This window comes from Aphelocoma coerulescens, chromosome 20 (genome assembly GCF_041296385.1).
Source record: "Aphelocoma coerulescens isolate FSJ_1873_10779 chromosome 20, UR_Acoe_1.0, whole genome shotgun sequence".
Lineage (NCBI taxonomy): Eukaryota > Metazoa > Chordata > Aves > Passeriformes > Corvidae > Aphelocoma > Aphelocoma coerulescens.
In genome coordinates, this window is record NC_091033.1 from 12,346,369 (window position 1) to 12,366,895 (window position 20,527).

General features: G+C 43.4%; 1 protein-coding gene across 1 annotated transcript; it reads left to right on the plus strand.

Annotated features, from left to right (window-relative positions):
• Positions 1-8,760: 8,760 nt before the first annotated feature.
• PRELID3B (PRELI domain containing 3B) lies at positions 8,761-15,063 on the plus strand. The gene is given in 7 exon segments (XM_069034254.1): positions 8,761-8,887; positions 9,559-9,727; positions 10,099-10,188; positions 10,564-10,634; positions 11,467-11,569; positions 12,255-12,321; positions 12,324-15,063. Coding segments are annotated over 7 exon segments (687 nt in total). The 5' UTR covers positions 8,761-8,855; the 3' UTR covers positions 12,479-15,063.
• The last annotated feature ends 5,464 nt before the right edge of the window (positions 15,064-20,527 follow it).

The window sequence follows — 20,527 nt, forward strand, 5'->3', positions numbered from 1 at the left end:
TATTTTTAACTTCAGTTTGTAGCTGTCTGTTAACATTTTGGACTCTATACTCCTGTAACAGAGAACATAAATACATTCTCAGGAGATGGATTAATTCAAGCTAGCTTAATCATACTGGGATGAATTTGATGATTTCTCAGTGCCTGGAATTTAACTTTTTCTTTCTTTATTTATACACGTGGCTTATTCCTTTAATTATTGCTGAAACACGAAGTTGCAGACAGCTTTGTTTCAGCATCACATTGAGTCTAGGCAGTATGATGGTGAAAAAGCTGTTTTCTCCCAAAGGGGTCTCTAATTAATCATCCCTAATGAAGCTGCACTAATTAACAATAATGAGGGTGGTTGAAGGCCTAGAAGAGTCTGAGGGCTGAGTTGGGGCAGTGAGGATATTTACTTGTAGTCCTTTACAAGTGCAACGCACCCAGGACTGCTCTGTGAATGGATTTTTAACAGCTCATACGTTTTTGTAATATTTAATAAATTCTTAGACCCTCTTCAAGTTGTTGCCTACATTTTACTCAAATTTTCTTGGTCTGTATATAGCAGGTTTGTACAGGCCTGTTAAATGTGTTCGGCTTTGGATCAGGACAGAATGCAGTGGAGTTCTTTTGCAGGACTTCCAAGATTAAAAGTATTCCTACCCATTCCTCTCACTTTCCTTAAGTGCTACTATAGTTCACAGTTAAGGACATAAAAAAGCCCCCTTGGCCTGTAGTGTCAGACAGTGGTCACAGGAAATGCAGATTCAGGCATTCTATCAAGCTGGACTCTGACAGTTTTGATCACAGCATCTCATGGCCTTTGATTTTGATTTTTTGTAAATGGAATCTATGATTTTTACATTAATGAAGATTTTATGGAGTCTGCTTAAAGTTTAATATATTTATTGGAGAATACCATGAAAGAAAATATTTTTGTCCCAATTGTGCATGAAGAGTATTCTGTTATTTTATTTGCATGGAAGATCCTTGCATTATGTTTCCATCTTAAACTCTCAGATTAATATTTTTATTCCTTTTTCTTTTATAGTTTATCCCTTAGGTTGGATGAAATAAACTCATGAGAATCCCACAGAAGGCTGTTTGGAAAAGAGGAGTATTTTCAGTGAAGCTACAAACAGGAAACCACCACTGGCCAGGTAAGATATTAAAGATTTAAAACTGTCAGAGCACCTCATCCCCAGAAGGACAAGGATCATTTTCAGGTGCAGTTTTTGACTTTCATGCTCGCTGTTTCCCTGTGGGTTGACAGTGCTGTCCAAACACCAGCATTTCTTCTCAGCTTGGGGTTGGGAATTCCTGCTGTCAGGCCCAGCTGAGAAGGCTGGGACTGAGCCTTAAGTTGCTGTTCCTAATAAAGGTCTGAGGACTGTGGTCCCAGAGAGGAGGTCTTGTGTTCTCCGTTGCTGAGACCGGATCCTCCCCCTCCCAAAGAGGTGACAAATACAATCCCAGCACTAAGGAAAGCAGAAATACTCTTAAATCCAGGATCTACCTGTTCTCTGGCCCACAGAACTTTGAGTAAAAATTATTTAATGGCTTGCCTTCACCAGAGCTGTGTGGTCAGCCACTGGCAGATGAAAGCCTGTATGTCTCAAGACTGTTTGGTTTCTAATTGATCTGATAATTGTCTTGGTGACAGTTAAGATGTCAGCACTAACGACTGAGTGGCCGCTTTCATGCAGTACTTTGTGTATAAAGAATTGACAACTTTAATTTCCAGGTTGTGGTTTCTTTAAACCATGTCCAAAGATAGCTGATGGAGCACAAGATTTCTGACACAAAGAGCTTGATGTAAACTTTGGACATGGGAGCAAGGTTTGAAGACCATGAGTTATGTTTGAGATTTAATACGTAATTCTGACCACGACCTGTCGCCACTGGTTCTTCAGACTTTGCACTGAAAGATGCACCCAACGCATGTTTGAGAGCACAGTGTTTTTGTAAGAATTGTTGTCATCCTTTGAATTACACAAGGATCATTAGGGGAGAAACATGATTATCTCCAAACAACACAAAACCATCAGCGTTTTCAAAGTACTTTAAGATTTGTGGTTTTGTCTTTAATTGTGCTGTTACTGTGCTTGCTCATGAGTTGTGGGTGATAACATGTGATTATCATCTGCCTACTTGATCACATGCACATTTGTGAGGCTTGCAAGAGCAAACATTATCTGGCTGGGATCTGCCACATTCTGCAGAGTTTCAGAGACTGTTTCCCAGACAACAGCACAGTCCTCTTGCATCCATGAGCCGTGCACTGCCGTGGACCTGCACTCAGTCTAACACCTGGTGGCAGCTGCTGCTCCCACTGCTGACACAGACAAGATGTTTGTAGAGCCATAATCCAACTGCCTGAACTCTGCAAGTCAAGGAAACTGCACAACCTAAATTAAAAAGTCAAAATGAGTCAAACAGCACCTACCTTGTTACAAATTCTGAGTCAGTTTTTAAATTGAAACCAGATCATTCCTTGCCAAAAGTCATTTAAGGGCCATGTACTACCTGTTTAAGACCTCTGCTGCCAAACATAAAACCAAGCACAGCTGTGTAATGTGGTAAATCATTTCTCTGTGGCAATTTGAGTGTGCTAAGACAAAGGAGCCCAGAGGGCAGGTGGGGGAGTGAGTGTCAGAAGCAGCTCAGGCCAGCTGGGTGGGATTCTGTGTGCAGGGCATTTACATTTTGGATGTTGTCAGGTGGGGGAGGAAGCTGATAAGAAAAATAATTATTTGCATTCAAATTATATAAACAGTGCCAGAGCCTGGTTAGTGTAGGCAGTGTCAGACAGTGTTTCCCAACCACAGGAGATGTATCACATGCTGGGTAAGGAAGGTATATGAGGCAACAGCACTCTGAAGGTGTGCAGCTCTAAGCCTCTTGGCACATTTTATGGCAGAAGAATAAAATAAAAGGGATCTGAAAAGCAAATGATTGTCCCAGATCCTCCTATTAAAAATGCACATTTTTAATATGCCCTAACTTTAACTCTGTGTTCTGAAGCAAAGATAATGTCTGGGTTTGAACTTATCAGAGGGAGGGGGGCAGGATATTGGTGGGATTTGGGCAGGGTTTTTCAAGGTGTGCAGGGGTATTTGGGGAAGGGAGAGATATTAAATGGCAGGTAACAAAATCTCAGTCTCTCCTTGATGTTCTTAGCTCCAATCAGCTAAAACTGAGTGGCTGTAGCAGCAGTGTAGCAGTATCACCAATTAGCAGTTCAGATCCCATGCTGTCCTTTCATATCAGGTGGCCACAGCTTTCCAAAGATCTTACCACTAATTTTTTGTTTTTCACTCATTAAGAATGACATCAAGTGTGAGTGGAATATTAAATGATTTTACTTATTGCTCCTGTGATGTTCGGTCAGAATATCCTGGAAGTTTGCAGAGGGGTTCTCTGGGGTGTGCCATTCCCTCTGTGGGTACCATGGCAGAACCAGGTAGAATCTGACAGGAGATTTATCATCTTTTATACCACTCTTTCATATCACTTCTGACTGCAGCTCTGCCTTTCAGAGCTTCTCCAAGGAAAAACAATTCCATGGTCAAGATGAAGAGCCCATTCTCTCTCCAACCTAAGACTACTTCAAGTATTTTAAAAGTATCCTTCACCTCCTGTTGAGAGCCCCCTCAACTGCATTCTGTGAATTATGTCCTTGGCTTTCCTCACTGTTTCCATGAAGTACCAAAGGCCCTTATCTGACACTGAGTGCACAGGTTTACAACAGGACATTTGCACGCTGAATTGTTCTCAGGTTTTCCTGTCTGGACACCTCCGTCTGCCATTACCTGAGACACTGGATCTGCTCTATTGCAATCACATCCCTGAGAGTTGTGCAGTGTTAATGTAGCTGTGGTGACAAGTATCTGAAAAGGGAAGAAAAGCTACTTCATCATAGATGAGGACTTGTGGAAATTGAAATCTGAAAGACTGTTCTCAAGTACGTGAAGCCCCCCACAGCGGGAGTGGAATACACAGACAGCACATGTGATCCAGCCCCCTCTCGTGGTTTTTCCACACAGAAGGCAGGAATCAATTCAAACTGATTCCTTAGTAATGATATAAACACCTGCGTCTCTTCTCTGAAAGCTGATAGGGTTACTGGCATTTCATCTCGTCTTAGGGAGTGATAGGTATTAGTCTGAGGATAGAAAATAATCATCTGTAAAAATTTTTATTTGTATTTCATATGCAACTTGACAACTATTTCTACCAGAATATGAGGGACTAAGGGAAAGGGATTTGTTGGCTATTTCTTCAAACTGAGGGGGGTAGAGCCCTAAACACTACAGGACAGAAAACAAAACTCTCCTGGTCAACTGATAAAGCGCAGAAACAAGTAGAGGCATTTGGTTGTCTTACACTGCTCTGTGTTTTATTTTGAGTTGAACTGAATGGTGTGATACAAACAGCAAGTCACTGTCGGCCAGTGAAGAACAAATGCACTGAACTTAGAGAACTGCTGCAGGTCTGGCTAAAGCCAAGCTGGTTCCAGTGGGTGTTTTGGGGCTGCACAGCATTGGCCAAATCAGCCCTGAACACTTGTTCTTGTTCTGCAGCACTAGCGTGGCCTTTCTGTCATGTTTCCATTTCATTTATGGCTCACTCTGAAAACAGAAATTCAGCTGCCTTGTTCCCTCACAGTGCTCATCATGGCCACACGAAGAGCTGTCCCAGAGCAACATGAGCAGCAGCCCCAGAACAGAAATAGCTGTCCTCAGGTGGCCCTGGGGCCAGCTCACAGCCTGGGCAGAGCTGAAGATCAGTTGCACAGGAGGAGTTTGGCAGTGCAGCTCCCCTGGTTGAGGCTGTGAGGTTTATAGAGCTCAGGGGTCTCAGGTGTTGTTTGCTGCATTCTGGTCCTTTCCCTCTGGGATTTGGGATCACATTAGTTCTGAAGAAGGAAGTCGAAAGGCTTTGGAGTGGGACGCCAGTTTGCTGCACCAGTGAGAAGCACTGTTAGGACTCAACATCAGCAGTGAAACTGTTAATGCCTTGCAGAGGAGGTAAAACTGCTAAAGAATGCTGGTTACTCTGATAAAAACATATCTTTATTCCATCTATGTTTCTCTGAAGAGACAAAGAGATGCACCAAAGCACGTGAATGTTAATCCCTTGTACAGTGTGAGCTCTGTTCTGACCAAACAAACATCTCATTATGGAAACTCTTTTGTGCCTAACACCACTTTTCCAGAATGTTCTGTAATGGTGGCATTTCCCCATTGGTGTCTCCTTTGGATATTAATCAGATCTCTGGAAGGATCAAAATTACTTGAACAAAACTCCTATTAAAGTATGGGCAAAGCCAGAGGAGTTGGTACCATCTTGTACTGAGTTATTGCTGTGCTTTCTTTCTGTCAATGAAGGTATTTGTTTATTAAAAGCACCCCTGGATGTGACCTTGTCATACCGGGATGTGTTATTATTTGCAAAGCATTAATGAGCCAGTTCTGGAAGCACTGAAAAGGAGCTTTGCTATCCAACAAAGTTTTATTTTTAAGAAGTACATTCAGGAAAATACAGCTGAGCACGAGGAGGCTGAGATACTGAATCGACAGCTGATGAAAGAGTGTTTATAGATGGGGCAGCCATGAAGAACTGTAAAACGGAAGTCACTGAACAGGTATGTTTAAAAAAGAAAACACTGGCAACTTTCTATCATTACAACTGCCAGACTGACAGAGGGAGTGGGAACTTGTTTTTCCAGCTCAGGAAAAGAGCAAGACCTTTGAATGGTTTCCATTAATATTGCCTGTGAATACCAATATTTCATACTAATAAAACCTGGATTTCAGATCAAGGAACTGGTGCAGTGTTACTGCAGTGTAGCCATATTTCGGAATACAACAAGGGGGGAAATACACCACAAAATACAATTTTCTTAAGTGTAAGAAACAGTAAACACCTCAGCTGTCATGTGAAAACTGTGGAGTTGTGACACCTGAAGCAGGGAAGCAACCAGAGCCCGTGTTCTGCCTGTGACAGGGAGTGCAGCAGGTGAGTACAGAACTTTCCCCACTTACCCTTCTCAGTATCAGTCACCAGCAGTGTCACCTCTGTACAATTCAGTTCTGGTGACCCATGATGAATGGCACTTCAGGCTTGCATTCATTTCACTCAGAAGTGCAGCTTGAGTCACTGCCATTGTCACCAAACCCTTTTCAGGATGGAATTTAGTGACATTTCGTGCTGCAGCGTGGTCTGGTTGATCTCTGGGCTCTGAACCAGGGTGGTGTTTGCTTTCCTAAGTGAGACACAATACCTCTGTTACAGAAAGCCAAAACCATGGTCGCGTAGGCCTGATTGGGTTTGACAGCCTGGGGTTTTGGCACCCACTATGGAGAGCAGGAATGATCTGGATATAATGCTGGAGATAAAGAGACTTTGGGGTTGTGAGTTATTTCCTGCTATTTATGCTTTTTGGTCAAAATTATGGGGTTTTTATGAGGCTGCTTAAAGGAGACAAGCCACACCTCCCTGCTGACAATCATGAGTCTGGAAATAAAAAATCATTATGCCTCATTGAGCAGAAAAATTGTTTGGACCTCAGAGCACTTCCCCCCCAGAATTCCTAGGACAATTTCCAGTATTTCTTGACCACACCAAGGAGATTGCTTTGCCAAACTCACAAGGCCCATTTCATGCATCGGTTGCATTTAGCAATTGAGAGCAAACAGCCCTGGAAAGACACATATGGACTAAGGAACCTCATCATGGGTTTCCACGGGTTTTATATTCTTTTGTAAGTGTCCATCATTGTCCTCAGTGATCATTTTGGTACTGCCTGGGACTGGACAAACTTAACTCATAGAATGTTTTCTTTGATTTCAGTTATTAGACACATACTGACAACATACAGGGGCAAAGATATTGGATTTTATAGTATTATAGTATATGTAAATAATTCTAATGTTTAGGATGCGCTGCTTTTTCCTCTGCAGCTTAAAAAAATGCACATTTTATTTCTTAAAGTCTGGCTGTATTATTTAAAATTGTGTTATTTCTCTTACAAGTCAGGTTTATAAGTAGTTCCACACTTGGTATCACTCGGTTTCAGAAACCTACTTGAACAAATCTCCTGCTAAAATAGCCTGAAGTTTACATGAGCAAGAACTGATGAAATCTAGCTCCTAATCTGCACCATATGTTGGCATGCTTCCTTCTTGGAAATGACATTTTGCTTTGCTTCCAGTAGATAACATTTCTTTTACAGAAAAAAACCCCTGATGATAGGCTACAGACAGCCTGATGGATAAGGGATGGGTATCTGCTGTATTGTCCCTGTCTATTTAAGGGTCACCACCTTCACAACTGTGTGTGTCACACTGACACCTCTCAAAAAGCTTTGCATTTTTAACATCCTTTGCAAAATTCTCCAGTTGCAAAAATGACTCGGTGCGTATTCAGACTACAATGGATTTAGAGCTGCCCTGCAATCTCCCAGCAATAACTCTGTACACTGTGACCGATCAGGGGCGTGTTAGCAATGTTCAGGAATAGTCTGTGAGGTGAAAGAGTCAGGAAAAATAAGATCAAGACAGGTATCAAGACAGCACAAATTTATTCTCTTAACAGCTCTCATATAACTATTTGCGACTGACTGAACCAGGTATTTATCACTAAGTAGTAGCTTCTCTGTCACAGAGCTGCTGGATTTGATGTTCGGGGTGCACAGGGGATAATCACTGTGTGTGTCCTTCCAAAGACAGGCTGATTTCTGGCACCGCAGAAGGGCGTCAGCAATGTCACCGTGTGATATAACCTGTTTCTGGGAAATTTCCCTCTCATGCTTTTCCAGTGAGGCTATTTCTGTGCGGTTATGAGGACACAGAGGTCACGCCCTCGTTGTGTGCATGAAACGCTAACCTGCTGTTTGAAAAAAGTACCGTTTTCACCGGAGCCACGGCATTTTCCAACACTGCTGAGAATTTTATAAGGAACTGCTTGGTGGCGCGCCAAGAGACGCAATGTGGGTTTGTTTGGTGCTGTAACAGCTTCTTTATTAACGCCGCGAATCCCCCTGGTTCATGGCAGGGATGAGGAAGGGAAGCAGCTGGCGGCAGCGGGCTGGAGCCCTCCCCGGCGGAGCGGCCGGGCAGCGCGGCCGGCGATGGAGCCCCGGCGATGGAGCCCCGGCCTTGGAGCCCGGCGATGGAGCCCCGGCGATGGAGCCCCGGCGATGGAGCCCCGCGATGGAGCCCCGGCGTTGGAGCCCCGGCCCTGGAGCCCCGGCGTTGGAGCCCCGGCCCTGGAGCCCCGGCGATGGAGCCCCGGCCCTGACCCTGACGGGGCCCCCCCACAGACCCGCCCGCCCGGGGCGCCCTCACTGCGCCGCCCGCGCCTGACGCCGGTGACGTCACACCCCAGGGTGCCGGGGCCCCTGCGCCCCCTGCCGGCCGAACGCACGCGGAAGGGGCGCGGGGTGTGACGTCATCGGCCGCACGCGACCCTGGCCCCGCCGTGCCCGGGCAAGGCGGCGAGCGGCGGCCGGAGCGGGCTGGGCCGTGCGAGCCCCGGCCTGACCGGAGCGCGGCTCACAGGCCGCACCCGCCCGTGTTTGCGCGATGGGCGGCGGAGCAGGCGGGGGTTCACCCCCAGCCCTTCACCCGGGCCACGGTGATCACGGGCCACACCCGCGGCCGCCCCAACCTCACCCCGAACGTCCCCGGTCGGGCACGGCCCCGGTCACGCGGTACGCGCCCCGTGACGTCAGCGCGGCGCCGCGCGGCGATTGGCGGGCGCTGCCGGCGCAGGCGCGCGCTGCCGGCGGCAGAGCCGGGCCCGCGGTGCCGAAAGGCGGCGGCAGCGGCGCCCCCGGAGCGCGCCCGGGCCGTGCCCGCCGCAGCAGCCATGAAGATCTGGACCTCGGAGCACGTGTTCGAGTAGGTGCCGTGCCGTGCGGGGCGGGGCGGGGCGGGGCGGGCCCCGGGCACGGGGTGCCTCTTCCGGGGGCTGCGGGGGCTGCGCCGCGCCAGGGCCGCCCCCCGGGAGCTCCGCGCCGCAGCCCCGCTCCGGCGGCCGCGGCCTCTCGCCTCCCCTGACCTGCCCCCGCGCGTCCTTGCCGGCCCGGGGTCAGGAGCCGGGGGAGGCTCCTGGAGCCGGTGGGGCTGCGGGAGCTCAGCAGGGGCTGTACCTGTGCGGGGCCGCCTGCGCTGTCGGCACCGAGGAGCGTCCTTGTGCTGCCCCGCTGCTTCCCGCGGCAGCGCTGGCCGAAACACCGTGAGGCCCGTATGGTGTCGGGGCTGAAGTGCTCTAGAATACCTATGTTAAAAATAATCCGAAGGGAGTACTCGTTAGAGGGAAGTAGCAACTTAATAAATCACTCCAGTATTACCGAAATTTGGATAAAGTGCAGTGTTTTGGCATTGTGTCACAGGGAAATCATTCTTACCAAGTTAGACTAGAACTCAGGACACTTAAGTAATCAGGTGTGTTGGATATTTGATGTCCATGTGCACTGCCCAGTCAACGAAATAGGTTTTTCTTCTGGGAAATATATAATCCTATTGAAAACAGAAGTGTGCAACTTAGTGTTCTGGTTCTGTTTGGGCAGTCACCCCTGGGAAACTGTGATGACAGCTGCCATGCGGAAATACCCCAATCCCATGAACCCCAGCGTGGTGGGAGTTGATGTCCTGGACAGACACGTGGATCCCAGCGGGAAGCTGCACAGCCACAGACTCCTCAGCACAGAGTGGGGAATCCCCTCCATTGTGAAATCGGTGTGTATTGTGTCACAGGCTAGAAAGGGATGCCGCAGGGAGGGGAAGCTCCTGAGCCAGCTGTTGTAATAAATGTGTATCATTTCGTAACTTTAATGGTTTAAAAGTTTAATGGTTTAAGCATTTATGTATCAGGAAAGCTCAGCAGCGGCACACAGTGACCCTGATAGCCAAAAGTTGCCTGGATCTCAGACTGCTTCCATCTGGAAAATGAGACCTACTTCAACTGAATAGCTTTGTTTTAAGCTAAATCCTAACTGTGTTCTCTTGGTGTCTGTTCAATGCAGTAACCACTACTTGTGTATTTAAAGACATGAAAAATTGCAGTGGGTTAGTGGAATTAAAGCCATCTCTGTTTGCCTGTCCCCCAGCTCATCGGCACCTGCAGAACAAGGACATACGTGCAGGAGCACTCTGTTGTTGACCCCGTGAAAAAAACAATGGAGCTAAAATCCTGTAATGTAAGTAGTTGTTTTTGTGCCACTGGCATGGATCACAGAGTATAACAGCACCTTGTACATTTGAAAAATAAATCATCTTGAAAATAATTTGAAAATTGCATTAAAACAAAACAAGGGTTTAAGTAATGTGGTTATAGTTGATCGGTTCTGTTTTTCATGAAGGAGCTACTTGGCTCTTGGAACTTGTCAGGACTGAGCCATGTGAACATACTGATGAGCAGGAGGAGTTTTGGGGGTGGAGGTGGTATTAAGAAAAAATGTTTTAAAGCTTTTTGGTGTCTGTATACTCTGGCTGTTTCCTAATCATGTAGCATTTTGGTCTCTGTAGTACTCTGTTATTTGTATCAAGGGGTAATCCTGTCCTGTGTTCTACAGATTTCATTTACAAACCTTGTGTCGGTAGATGAGAGGCTTGTCTATAAACCACACCCTCATGAACCACACAAGTAAGTACCTCCCTGCTCTGAGCTTGCCCACAGCTACAAGACTTTGCTTTGAAAATGTCCATGGTTTCCCTTGATCAGAAGATGAGGTTTACATGGCCTCTGTTACAGTTGATTGTCCTTTTAACAGGATTAAAAGGATTGTCGCTTCCTGCAGTGATACTGGTTCTGCTGAGTCACTGGGAGACTTTGGGTCACGCTGTGTTGGAGTCCAGTTCAGCTTTTCAGGGGGTGTCCTGTCTGTAACTGAGTTTGTGTACCTTTGCAGTTTTCAGCTCCTTGTTTCTGATGTCTTTGTCAGCCTGAGCACAGATCTGCACTAGAAAGCACATTTTCGTGCCTTTAGCCTCTGATTTTGGAGGTTTGTGTTTTGGTGGTTACTTGGGGTTTTTAAGGCAACTTAGAGCTTAGTGAGTCTGTACTGCTGGAAGTGGTGATAATTCTGAAGGATCATTCTAGGGATTCTAACATAGGAGTTTTTTTCTGTCATGATGGTCAGAAATGTTCAATCCCTCTTGTTGAAGGGGATGTTTTAGTACTGTTTTCCCAGTATAGTGTAACTCCAGATATGCTGTTTCCACTCTTAACATACTGCTGCTAAAGATGGAAATGGCTGAGTGCCACAAAGGGAGACTTGGACTTAGCGGGTACTCTTGGGCTTTATTTTCTAAGTAGAAGCATAAAGCAGTTACACAGTGTAGAAGTGGGTTGTCTTTAGGGGACAAGAAGTTCTGTGTTACACAGCAAAGCTGATGAGGGAATGTACTTGTTGGGGAGGAGTGAGTTTCTTTTTTAAACTACTCAGAGTAATTCAGTTTCCTGCTCTCTGTTTCAGAACCATTCTGACACAAGAAGCAATAATATCTGTAAAAGGTGTCAGTCTCAGCAGTTACTTAGAAGGGCTAATGGCAAACACAATTTCTTCCAATGCTAAAAAAGTAAGTATGGCCTTTGTGTAAAATGTGTGGTCACTGGCTGAATGTCAAAAGGAATAAAAATCGCTATTTTACTTTTTGGCTTTGTGAGCAATCTTAGGAAGGGGCCACGTAGTTCTGCTGCCTTTACTGTGGAGACTGAATGCTCAGCATGCTGAACTTCCTCTTCTTTTTCCTCTTGTGAATGGAGATAATAAATTGTTATTGGAAAAGGTCTCTGAATCTTCACTGGAAAAAACATCTCCACTCACTCAGCAGTGTGACACTGTCATTCTTTTGCTGTCCTCCTGATGCAATCTATTTGCTTTTGCTGTCAAAAAAGGATCTACATTCAGACAGATCTGAAATAACTACGTGGGAGCAATGAAACAGTATTTTAGTTGAGAGTCTGTCCTCTGGCAATCCAAAGATATCTCAAGTTCAGGTCGAGAACAGTAAAGCAGTCTGGATAAAAAGTATTTTGTGGATCATAATGTGAGAACTGCTGATATAAGGAATTGTTTTCATGAAATGTAAGGAAGGACATGTTCCAGCAGTACTCCAGTTATTGAAATAACAAATATCAGAGGCATGTATTTCTGTTCCTTCCTTTTTCAACTACTGTGTCTTTAGCCATTTTCAGTAAGAATTTAACTGATTTACTTATTTATTAAGATTTACACACTGATAAACTTTTCTTTAACTGTAGGGCCGTGAAGCATTGGAATGGGTAATTAAAAGACTGAATGCTGAAATTGAAGAGTTTGCAGCTTCAGCAAGAGGAACCATGAGGAATTCGATGGCAGCAGCAGCATTTGTAGAGAAATGATGATAGTTCTTAGATCTGTATCACTAACGAGGCTTAACGACCTGCAGCTTCTCTCCAGGCCTAAATACATGTATCCTTTGTTATTTAAAGGATGTGTGTATTAGGCATGTTATAAATTTAATTTGGAGAAAAGCTGAATTCTTACTAAGGCTGAGGCTCAAAGGCTACTTAATATATTGGGTGAACTGGACCGAATTGCGGTTACAGATGAAGAAATAATTATCAAGTGTAGTTCCTGTATTTACATGAACACTAACTTATAATGTTTGCAGATATGAAATAGCCTCATTTAGTGGTGAGGCTGCATATGGTGGAGGACACTGGCATGTTAGGCTAACTATTATTTTTTGTGTGACTTACAGACTACCTCTTTTGGGACCAAGCCCAAAATTAGGCAGAATGGTTGTTCCAGCATTGTTCTTTTTGTTGATTTTTGACAGTTGTGTGATACAACTTGGTTTAACAGAAAGCTTATTACTTGATGCTTGAAATATAAAAGAATGTACAAAATATTTTTTGATAAGCTTTTTAACTTGACTAGTTGGACTAACATGGTACTCAAACTGTTTTTCAGTCACTATAGGTAAAACATCAAAGTGTCTCTTACCTACCTACCAAGACCTAAATCCTGCTCCTAAATGCAACATTAATGAGCTGGGCATGCAGTACCTTAAGATCAAATTTTATCTTAAATTTCTACAATAAGTATCTCCATTTCTAAAAGCCCATTACATAAAGGTACAATAAGCATAGAACCTTAAAATCTTGTAAGCTGCTACAATAGTAGGTGTTCACTTCAAAGAACCCATTAAAGACTAAAAAACCTTAGTGAAGGTGGCTAAGGAGATACCTAAACATAAGAGGAAGTAGTATCTAACAATATACTCCTTAACTTGATCACACTCCAGAAATAACCTGCTACATCCACTGCATATTGTGTTGTCCTTTAATTTAACCTCTGTTCTACGTTCAGATCCCTTTACCTTCTGAACTCGTTTGCTCACAGTACAAGGCCCTTTGTATTCTCAAGGGTTTCACTTGGTGTTCTCCAGTCTCTGTTTCCTGGTACTCATTGGAGGTTCTTGGTACTGTCACCAGTCATTTGCTGCAAGAACTCAAAGGTCAGCCCTTGGCACCTCACACTGTGTGCCAGTCTGCTGATAGTCCTGGGGACCTCACAGGGACTCTGTCCCACGAGGCTTCTTCAGTGTGAATAGCAAGATGCAAAAGCACAGCCCAGAAGTAGCTGACTGGTGGTATTCTGGTGCCCAAGGCTTTTTCTGGAATTTTGATTCTAAGCTTACAAGTGATTTCAAGGCTCTGTTAGCCTTTATGAACTGTATTGTCACCTGGCCCAGCATATTTGATTTTGCATGCCATTTCTGGTATATCAAATTGCCTATTGAGTAGTGTCTGCTGTATAGAGAACCAGAGCTTATTTTAACTGGTAAACAAATGAGAACACTTCTGTAAGGTTTGTGTTGGGGGAAGAAAACAGGAATATATAACTTTTAAAAATTAACGATTCTAAATATTTTTCTAAACAGAAATGGTTTGAGACTACCTTACTAATTAAAGTCATTGAGGTTTGCCATACTTTTACAGGAGATTATTACAACTGAAATAACATTTCAATTTTAAAAGTATATGTGAAACTTTTGCAAAACTGTACCATCATTTCTGATAAAAATGCTTATCTTGAAACTCATTTTATATGTTTGCTCAGCCATTAGCATCATTTGGTATTTTAAAGTCAGTTTTTTCATTTCCAAGTTTTTCTGCACTAAGGACTGCATAGTAGCACTCACAGTTTGGCCTTGCACTGGAAAAAGCCTTACTGTTTGATTTTTACAGGCATTCAACAACTTCTTGAAAGATAATAATTTTCTTTCTTCTATTTTATTTATATGCCTGCATTCTCATTCTGTCAGAGTATGGCTTTCTGTATGTGGCGCTTTTTAAATAAAATTTTGTTTCAATTCTGGCTAATTCCTGAAACTTTCTGGTCTATTTGTGTTTTAGAACTATGGAGGTGAGTTATCTGAAATGAGAGGGGTGAAGAAATACGCTGGAGTGAGTGGCTTCTTTTATTGAAATGCATATCCAAAAATGCACATTCACGGCTGCTGTAGTGTTTTTTGGTTCTTAATAACTCTGCTTTTCTGCAAATCTGGCTTTAACTAGCAACCAGATTTCACAGCTTGCTGTGGAGAATCCATCCTGTGGAAAGACTTTCAATCTTGGGCTGGGATTTGTGTTCAGATTCACTGCAGTGAATGTGGGTTGCTGTGGATGAATGCACCACACTGCTGTGAGAGGGGGTTCTGAGGGCTGGAAGGAATGGAGGAAGTGGGGAAGAGAAAGCAGTTACAGCTGGAGGGCCAGAACTGAAGGACCAGGAGGATAGAAGAATTTTTAAAAAGGGGAGGGGACACAGGAAGTGGAAGGGCAGAGGTGGAGGAATGTGATGTGAACAAATCAGTTCTGGGGACTGATGGATCCCTGCCCACCAATGGGTGTCAGCACCTGTTCAGCCAGACAGCAGTGAACTGCAAGTGTCAGCCAGGGGTTTGCTTGGAAAAAAAGCAGAAAAATTGTAACCACCATTTCCTACAACATTGCTGATCTGTCTCTTGTGGTTTGTACTTGCATTTATATTTCAAATAAATGTCCTATAGAGAAAACATAAGCACTGTCTCATAACTGCAACATTTCCAATCCCCTGGCCCTGACAGAGCATTGATTCAAAGGGAAGGTCAGCAACCTGTTGAGGTTCATGTTTATGGAAGAACTGAAGAGTACTGATAAAGAGCTTGTGTGGAAGCAGCGAAGCATTTTAGAATCCTTCCATTTCTTAAGGTGGGGGTTGTTCTTTCACTTGCACAGGACCTGTTAATTTCTATCTTAAATAACCTCATAGCTTTGCTTTACATGGTGCTGCAGAACTGAATTATTCTAAAGGTAAGGCTACATGTTACAACCAAGCTGAACTAACTGCTTACCTTAGGAGGTCCATGATCATCAGCTGTGGACAAAATATCTTACATCATCATGCTGTTTCGTTATAACCACATTTAAAAGTAACACAAGTTATGAAACACATGAGGAAGTAATGCACAAGATTTTTAAAACTTGAGTGTACCTGAATTCTTCCTTTGCAGATCCTGGGTCCCTCCACAAGCTATTTATGTCAGATTTTGTAGAATGGACTGCTGAGAACTTGGATGACACTGCAAAATTATTTTTACTTTGAATCCAGGTGTCCAAAAGTTGAAAATTAATGTCTTCATCTGCTTCATCAACTAACCTTCAAAATACCGTCCTGTAATAGGAAACAGCACAGAACTGTGTCTTTCTCTTAAGATTTGAGCTGATTTCAGTGAAGTTTTTGCTTGCACTCTGTGCAGTGCTGTGCTTAGACAGGATTTAGCAGAAGATGACCCCATTGTCATCAGCATGGCATCATTTCCAGTGGCTGTGGAGGAGATTAGGGTCAGCAGCAGAGAGAACAGCAGAGCTTTACCAGCACAGCCCAGTATGGCTTACCCAGGCAGAGAAAGGAGGTAAATCCACAGCTATCCAAGGTAGGAAACATTATTACTGACCTCTACATTTTATACAGTGGTGACCATAATTCCACGTTTCTTGACAGTGTTATTTCATAGGAAAAAGTGCAACAACTTTGTTATTTTAAATTAAGACAGAAAGAGCTCAGTGAAGAGATGATGGAATTTATAGTCTGTTGGACACTGGCTTTTTATTGTATTGTAATTTGCATTTTTTTTAAATATTTGGTCTCCCCTGTAAAATGCACTTGAGAAACCCTTGAGATTAAAGATAGTCACAAAATTATATTGTTTTTAGATAGCAAGGGATTTTTAAGGTGTTAATTACTTTTATGTTTTATTAAGAATACAGGACAGCAAGCAAACTTGTAATTTCATCATAAATTATGCATGGTTGGAAAAATTAATTTGTTTTGTCTTTTGATCTATAAACATTGTACTCTTGAAAGAATTGCAACCATGTTGCAACAGCTCTAAAATTACAGAAGCATTATCTATAAATATTAAATATATTCAAGAACTTCTGGGGGGTCTCATCATTGGTATATAAGCAGCTCTTTTTTTAGTGTGGTAATTTCTGCATTGTGCTGTACCCCACGATTTTAATGTTTGCATAGTAAGACACCATTCAATTTCAGTGGCTGTTCAGCAGACACCTGCTTCAGTTAAGACGTGACCTGGGTGGGAGTTGCACCCATGGTGATTATGTTAAATCCATTACACACTCATCTGGACATGGATTGTGTAAGAACACAGGAAAAGCTGGGATGTGTTCACCTGAGAAGCTGCAGCCTCCTGTACCTGTATCTTGCACTTCCTTGGTCCATAAAATGTGGTTGTGATGAGTGAAGAGCTTTATGTGCCTTCCTGTGCCTGTCTGGAGAGGCACCTGCAGGTTTGAGTGCTCTGTGCTTTGCGGTGCAGTCTCGAGACGAGAGAAGGCAGCTGTGGATCAGCCTCTTGATCTACTCACACTATAATTAGATGCACCTTTTAGAACTGAAATTTAAGCTGTTCTGTTCCCTTTTTAAGCACATCTGCCTTCTATTACAACTTCTCTTTAGGATACTTTAGGATATTTGTATTAAACAATTCAAACTAGCCACAAATAAAAAATTATTGTTATTATTACACAGGTTTTATGTCCAGAGGTATAAAAGAAAGGTAACAAAATAAGACTTCTTTTTATCTGAATAACAATTAGAACTGCCTGTTGTATTTCTCAGACACAGACTCAGTTTAGCACAGTGTTAGCTTCCAAAACCAGATCCTGCACATGCTACACAGAAGAATAAATCTGGTTGAACAAGGACAGACGTGCCAGGAGAGAAAACTGTCTGCAACTGTACGTGTGGTTCTGTACTGGTCCCCTGGAAAGGCACAATGTTCTCAATAATTCTGTGAGCTCTTATTACTGGGGTTTTTCTGCACCAAAAGAGAAACTACTAAAAGACCATGCACACAGTTTGAATCATTATTTTCAAAAAAAACTTCTTGGGGGTTCATGCTGTCTTTTTGTTTTGGTGTGATAATAGAGATCTTTAGTTTAAAATACTCCTGATTTAACACCCATCATGTTGGGGATTTATTTGGCTTTTCAGTGTCATCTCTTCAACCTGCCTGGACCTACTTGGTCTCACTTTTTGGCCTCCCTGGACCCCTCCAGAGTCAAGACTTTAGACTCCTTGGAACTCTTTAAAATCCCCTTTTCAGATTCATTGGATTTATCCAGTCTGAGCTCTTCATCCTCTGTGGAGTTCTCCAGTCTCACGTCTTCATCCTCTCTGGACCTTTCAAGTCTCACATCTTCAGCTTCTTCAGACTTCTCCAGTACCTCCTCTTCAATTTCCTTAGAGCTCTCCAGTCTCACCTCTTCAGATTCCTGGGAGCGCTCCAGTTTCTCCTCTTCAGTTTCACTGGACCTATCAAGTCTCACTTCATCCGGCTCCCTGGATCAGTCTGGGGACAGTTCTTCAATCTCTTTAGATCTCTCGAGTGTCACCTCTCTCTCCACAGATTTCTCCAGTCTGACTTCTTCACTCTCTCTAGACCTCTCCAGTCTCACTTCTTCGTCCTCCACAGATGTTTCCTCCTCAGCTTCCCTGGACTTTTCCTGTACAATCCCTCCATCCTCACCAGGTGTCTCCGAGTACAGCTCCTCCACCTCGCTGGAATCTCTAGACCTCACCGATTTTAACTATTTCATGTTTCAGCACTCCTCTGGATTATCTTCACCAACTCCTGAGGCTGTTTCCAATCTCACCTCTACACCTTTCCTGGATGTCTCCAATCTCACCTTTCAGGATGCTTCTTCCCTCACTTCCTCAGTTTCTTTGGACATGTCTAACCTCACGTCCTTAGTTCCCCCAGACCTTTCCACGCTCACATTTCTGGATGTTGCTAATTGCACCACCTCAGCTTCTCTCGATCTCTGCATCTAACCCTCCTAACTTATCCCCTTCTCCCTGGAAACTCTCTCCATCCTTCTAAACTTCTCTCCTTTATCTGCTCTCTCCTATGTTCTCTCTCTGAAAATTCCTACCGGAGGGAAGTTTAGGGCTTTACAAATATCTCCTGGCATCTAAACTGGGCATGAAAACAGGTCATACAAATCTATAACGGTGCCTTGTAACAGCTGCATGAACACCAACATTTATTCTGGAATTTTTGTAGAGCACAGTTTCTGTCACTGATTGATATCCAGTCTGCCTCAGCATGGTTGGTACCTCTCCCAAAGGTTTAGCTTTTTCAAGTCATGCTGAATTTTCATCTGCCAAGACCAACAAATAGTAAACAGATAAATGCATCCAGGTTGTGTATCTCTGTTTATGGATTTAAATCTGAATTAATGTTACAGAATTGCAGGCAGAGGCATTTCACAGAGAGGTACAGAGAGAGATGTAGTGGGAAAAGAAAATTGTGGGGCAAAAAGCAGGTGAGACAGGGGATAGTGAGAGGAACCAGAGAAGCCATGGGGCAGGAATGGAGGGGCGCATAGCTGGAAGAAAATGTCCAACTCTGCTGGCATGATTTTTCTCTGCCAAGCCATGTTTGTGGCCTGGGCTGCCCATGAGGCTTAAAATAATCTTATTGCTAATAATTTCACCTATCAAATCATCAGATGTTGCCATTTGCATGTAACATCCCCTTTCTCAATATATGTAAGTACTGCAGTTACTTGTCTTGCATCAAATATGCTGCTTAGGTAGCACAGAAGGGCTTTCCAAAATCTTTGGTGCTGTCTTGTATCTTTTTGTTATCATTGTTGTCATTGGGGCTTCAAAACCAAGTATGTTTCCTTTCAATATCACTGGCACCTTTCTGTGCTAAAAGGGCAGAAACATGTTTGTCATAACAAGTATTTTTTAATTTATTTCATTTTTGCAAACTGGAAAGCTTTGCTCCAATATGCCACGTGTGTCACAATGCTAGAATATGTTTCACGCAATAATAAAGAAGAAAACAAATGCATGAGGTAAGAATTTTCTGCCTCGTTTGCACTAGTTATTTCTTTAAAATTAAGTAGGAACAATTGCAATATGTGCGTTTAGATATTAACCCAAAATTCTATAGGAGCAGAGTTGTTTAACAGCTTAAAAAAACATACAGATCACTGGTGCAGATCTTACTGTTGTATGCTGGAGGCAGACTGATCTATCTGGTGAACAGTTGTTCTTTTTGTTCTGGTGACTCTTTCCTGACATTACTGTGGGGATTGTTAATCGCAACGGTTCTGGACTAAATGAGATCTCTAATAAAGCTGAAAATTACTCAGTGCTTTAAAAATGGTTTGACTTTGGATGGAAGGAAGTAAAAGAACAAGACAAAAGTGCAAGGATTTGTTAAAACCGCAATATTTAATCTTCTCAAGTGTTTTGTCTTAATTATTTAAATGAACACTAGGTTAGGACCAAATTGCTTCCATAGCAAACATGATTTGAGTCTTCTAGTAAGGCTTTGATTCTTATATGAGGGAAATTGTTTTTTCTTTGTGCCTATAGCTTCTAGTTTGTTACGTTGTCTTTTATGGATTTGTTTAGAGCAAATGATTGAATTTCAGGTGTTTGTATCAAGTCTCACATCCAAAGGAAGCCCACGGCAAAGCACTGTGTCCGATGTGACAGAACTGTCACAGCTTGACCATACACTGCAAATTGAAGAAAGTCTGTTTAAAAAAAACCATTGGCTCCACCTGCTTGTAAAACGCTTTCTTCTTTAGTGTCTTACCTAGAAAAATCAAGAAGTGATGGTACAAAGGGGTAAGAACAGACTTAGATGCAAAAACCACCCTTTTAACCACTTGGTCGGATTCTGAGATTACAACAAACTATTTAGGAAGGAGTTAATGTGTAACTAACACAACTGCTATATAACTAGCCATGAGCATCATAGAAAACTTCGCATTTAATTTACGTTTCTTAGGTAATTAACATTTAGCGTGTTTCCGGCAAATTACCGGCTCTGAACCACTGAACCAACACACTCACTCCCGTCGTTTTGGACAGGCCCCGGCTGGCCACAGGAGGAGGCGGAGCCGGGACCCTCCCACACGGGGAGAGGCCACATCTTTCCCGAACAGCTACAGCC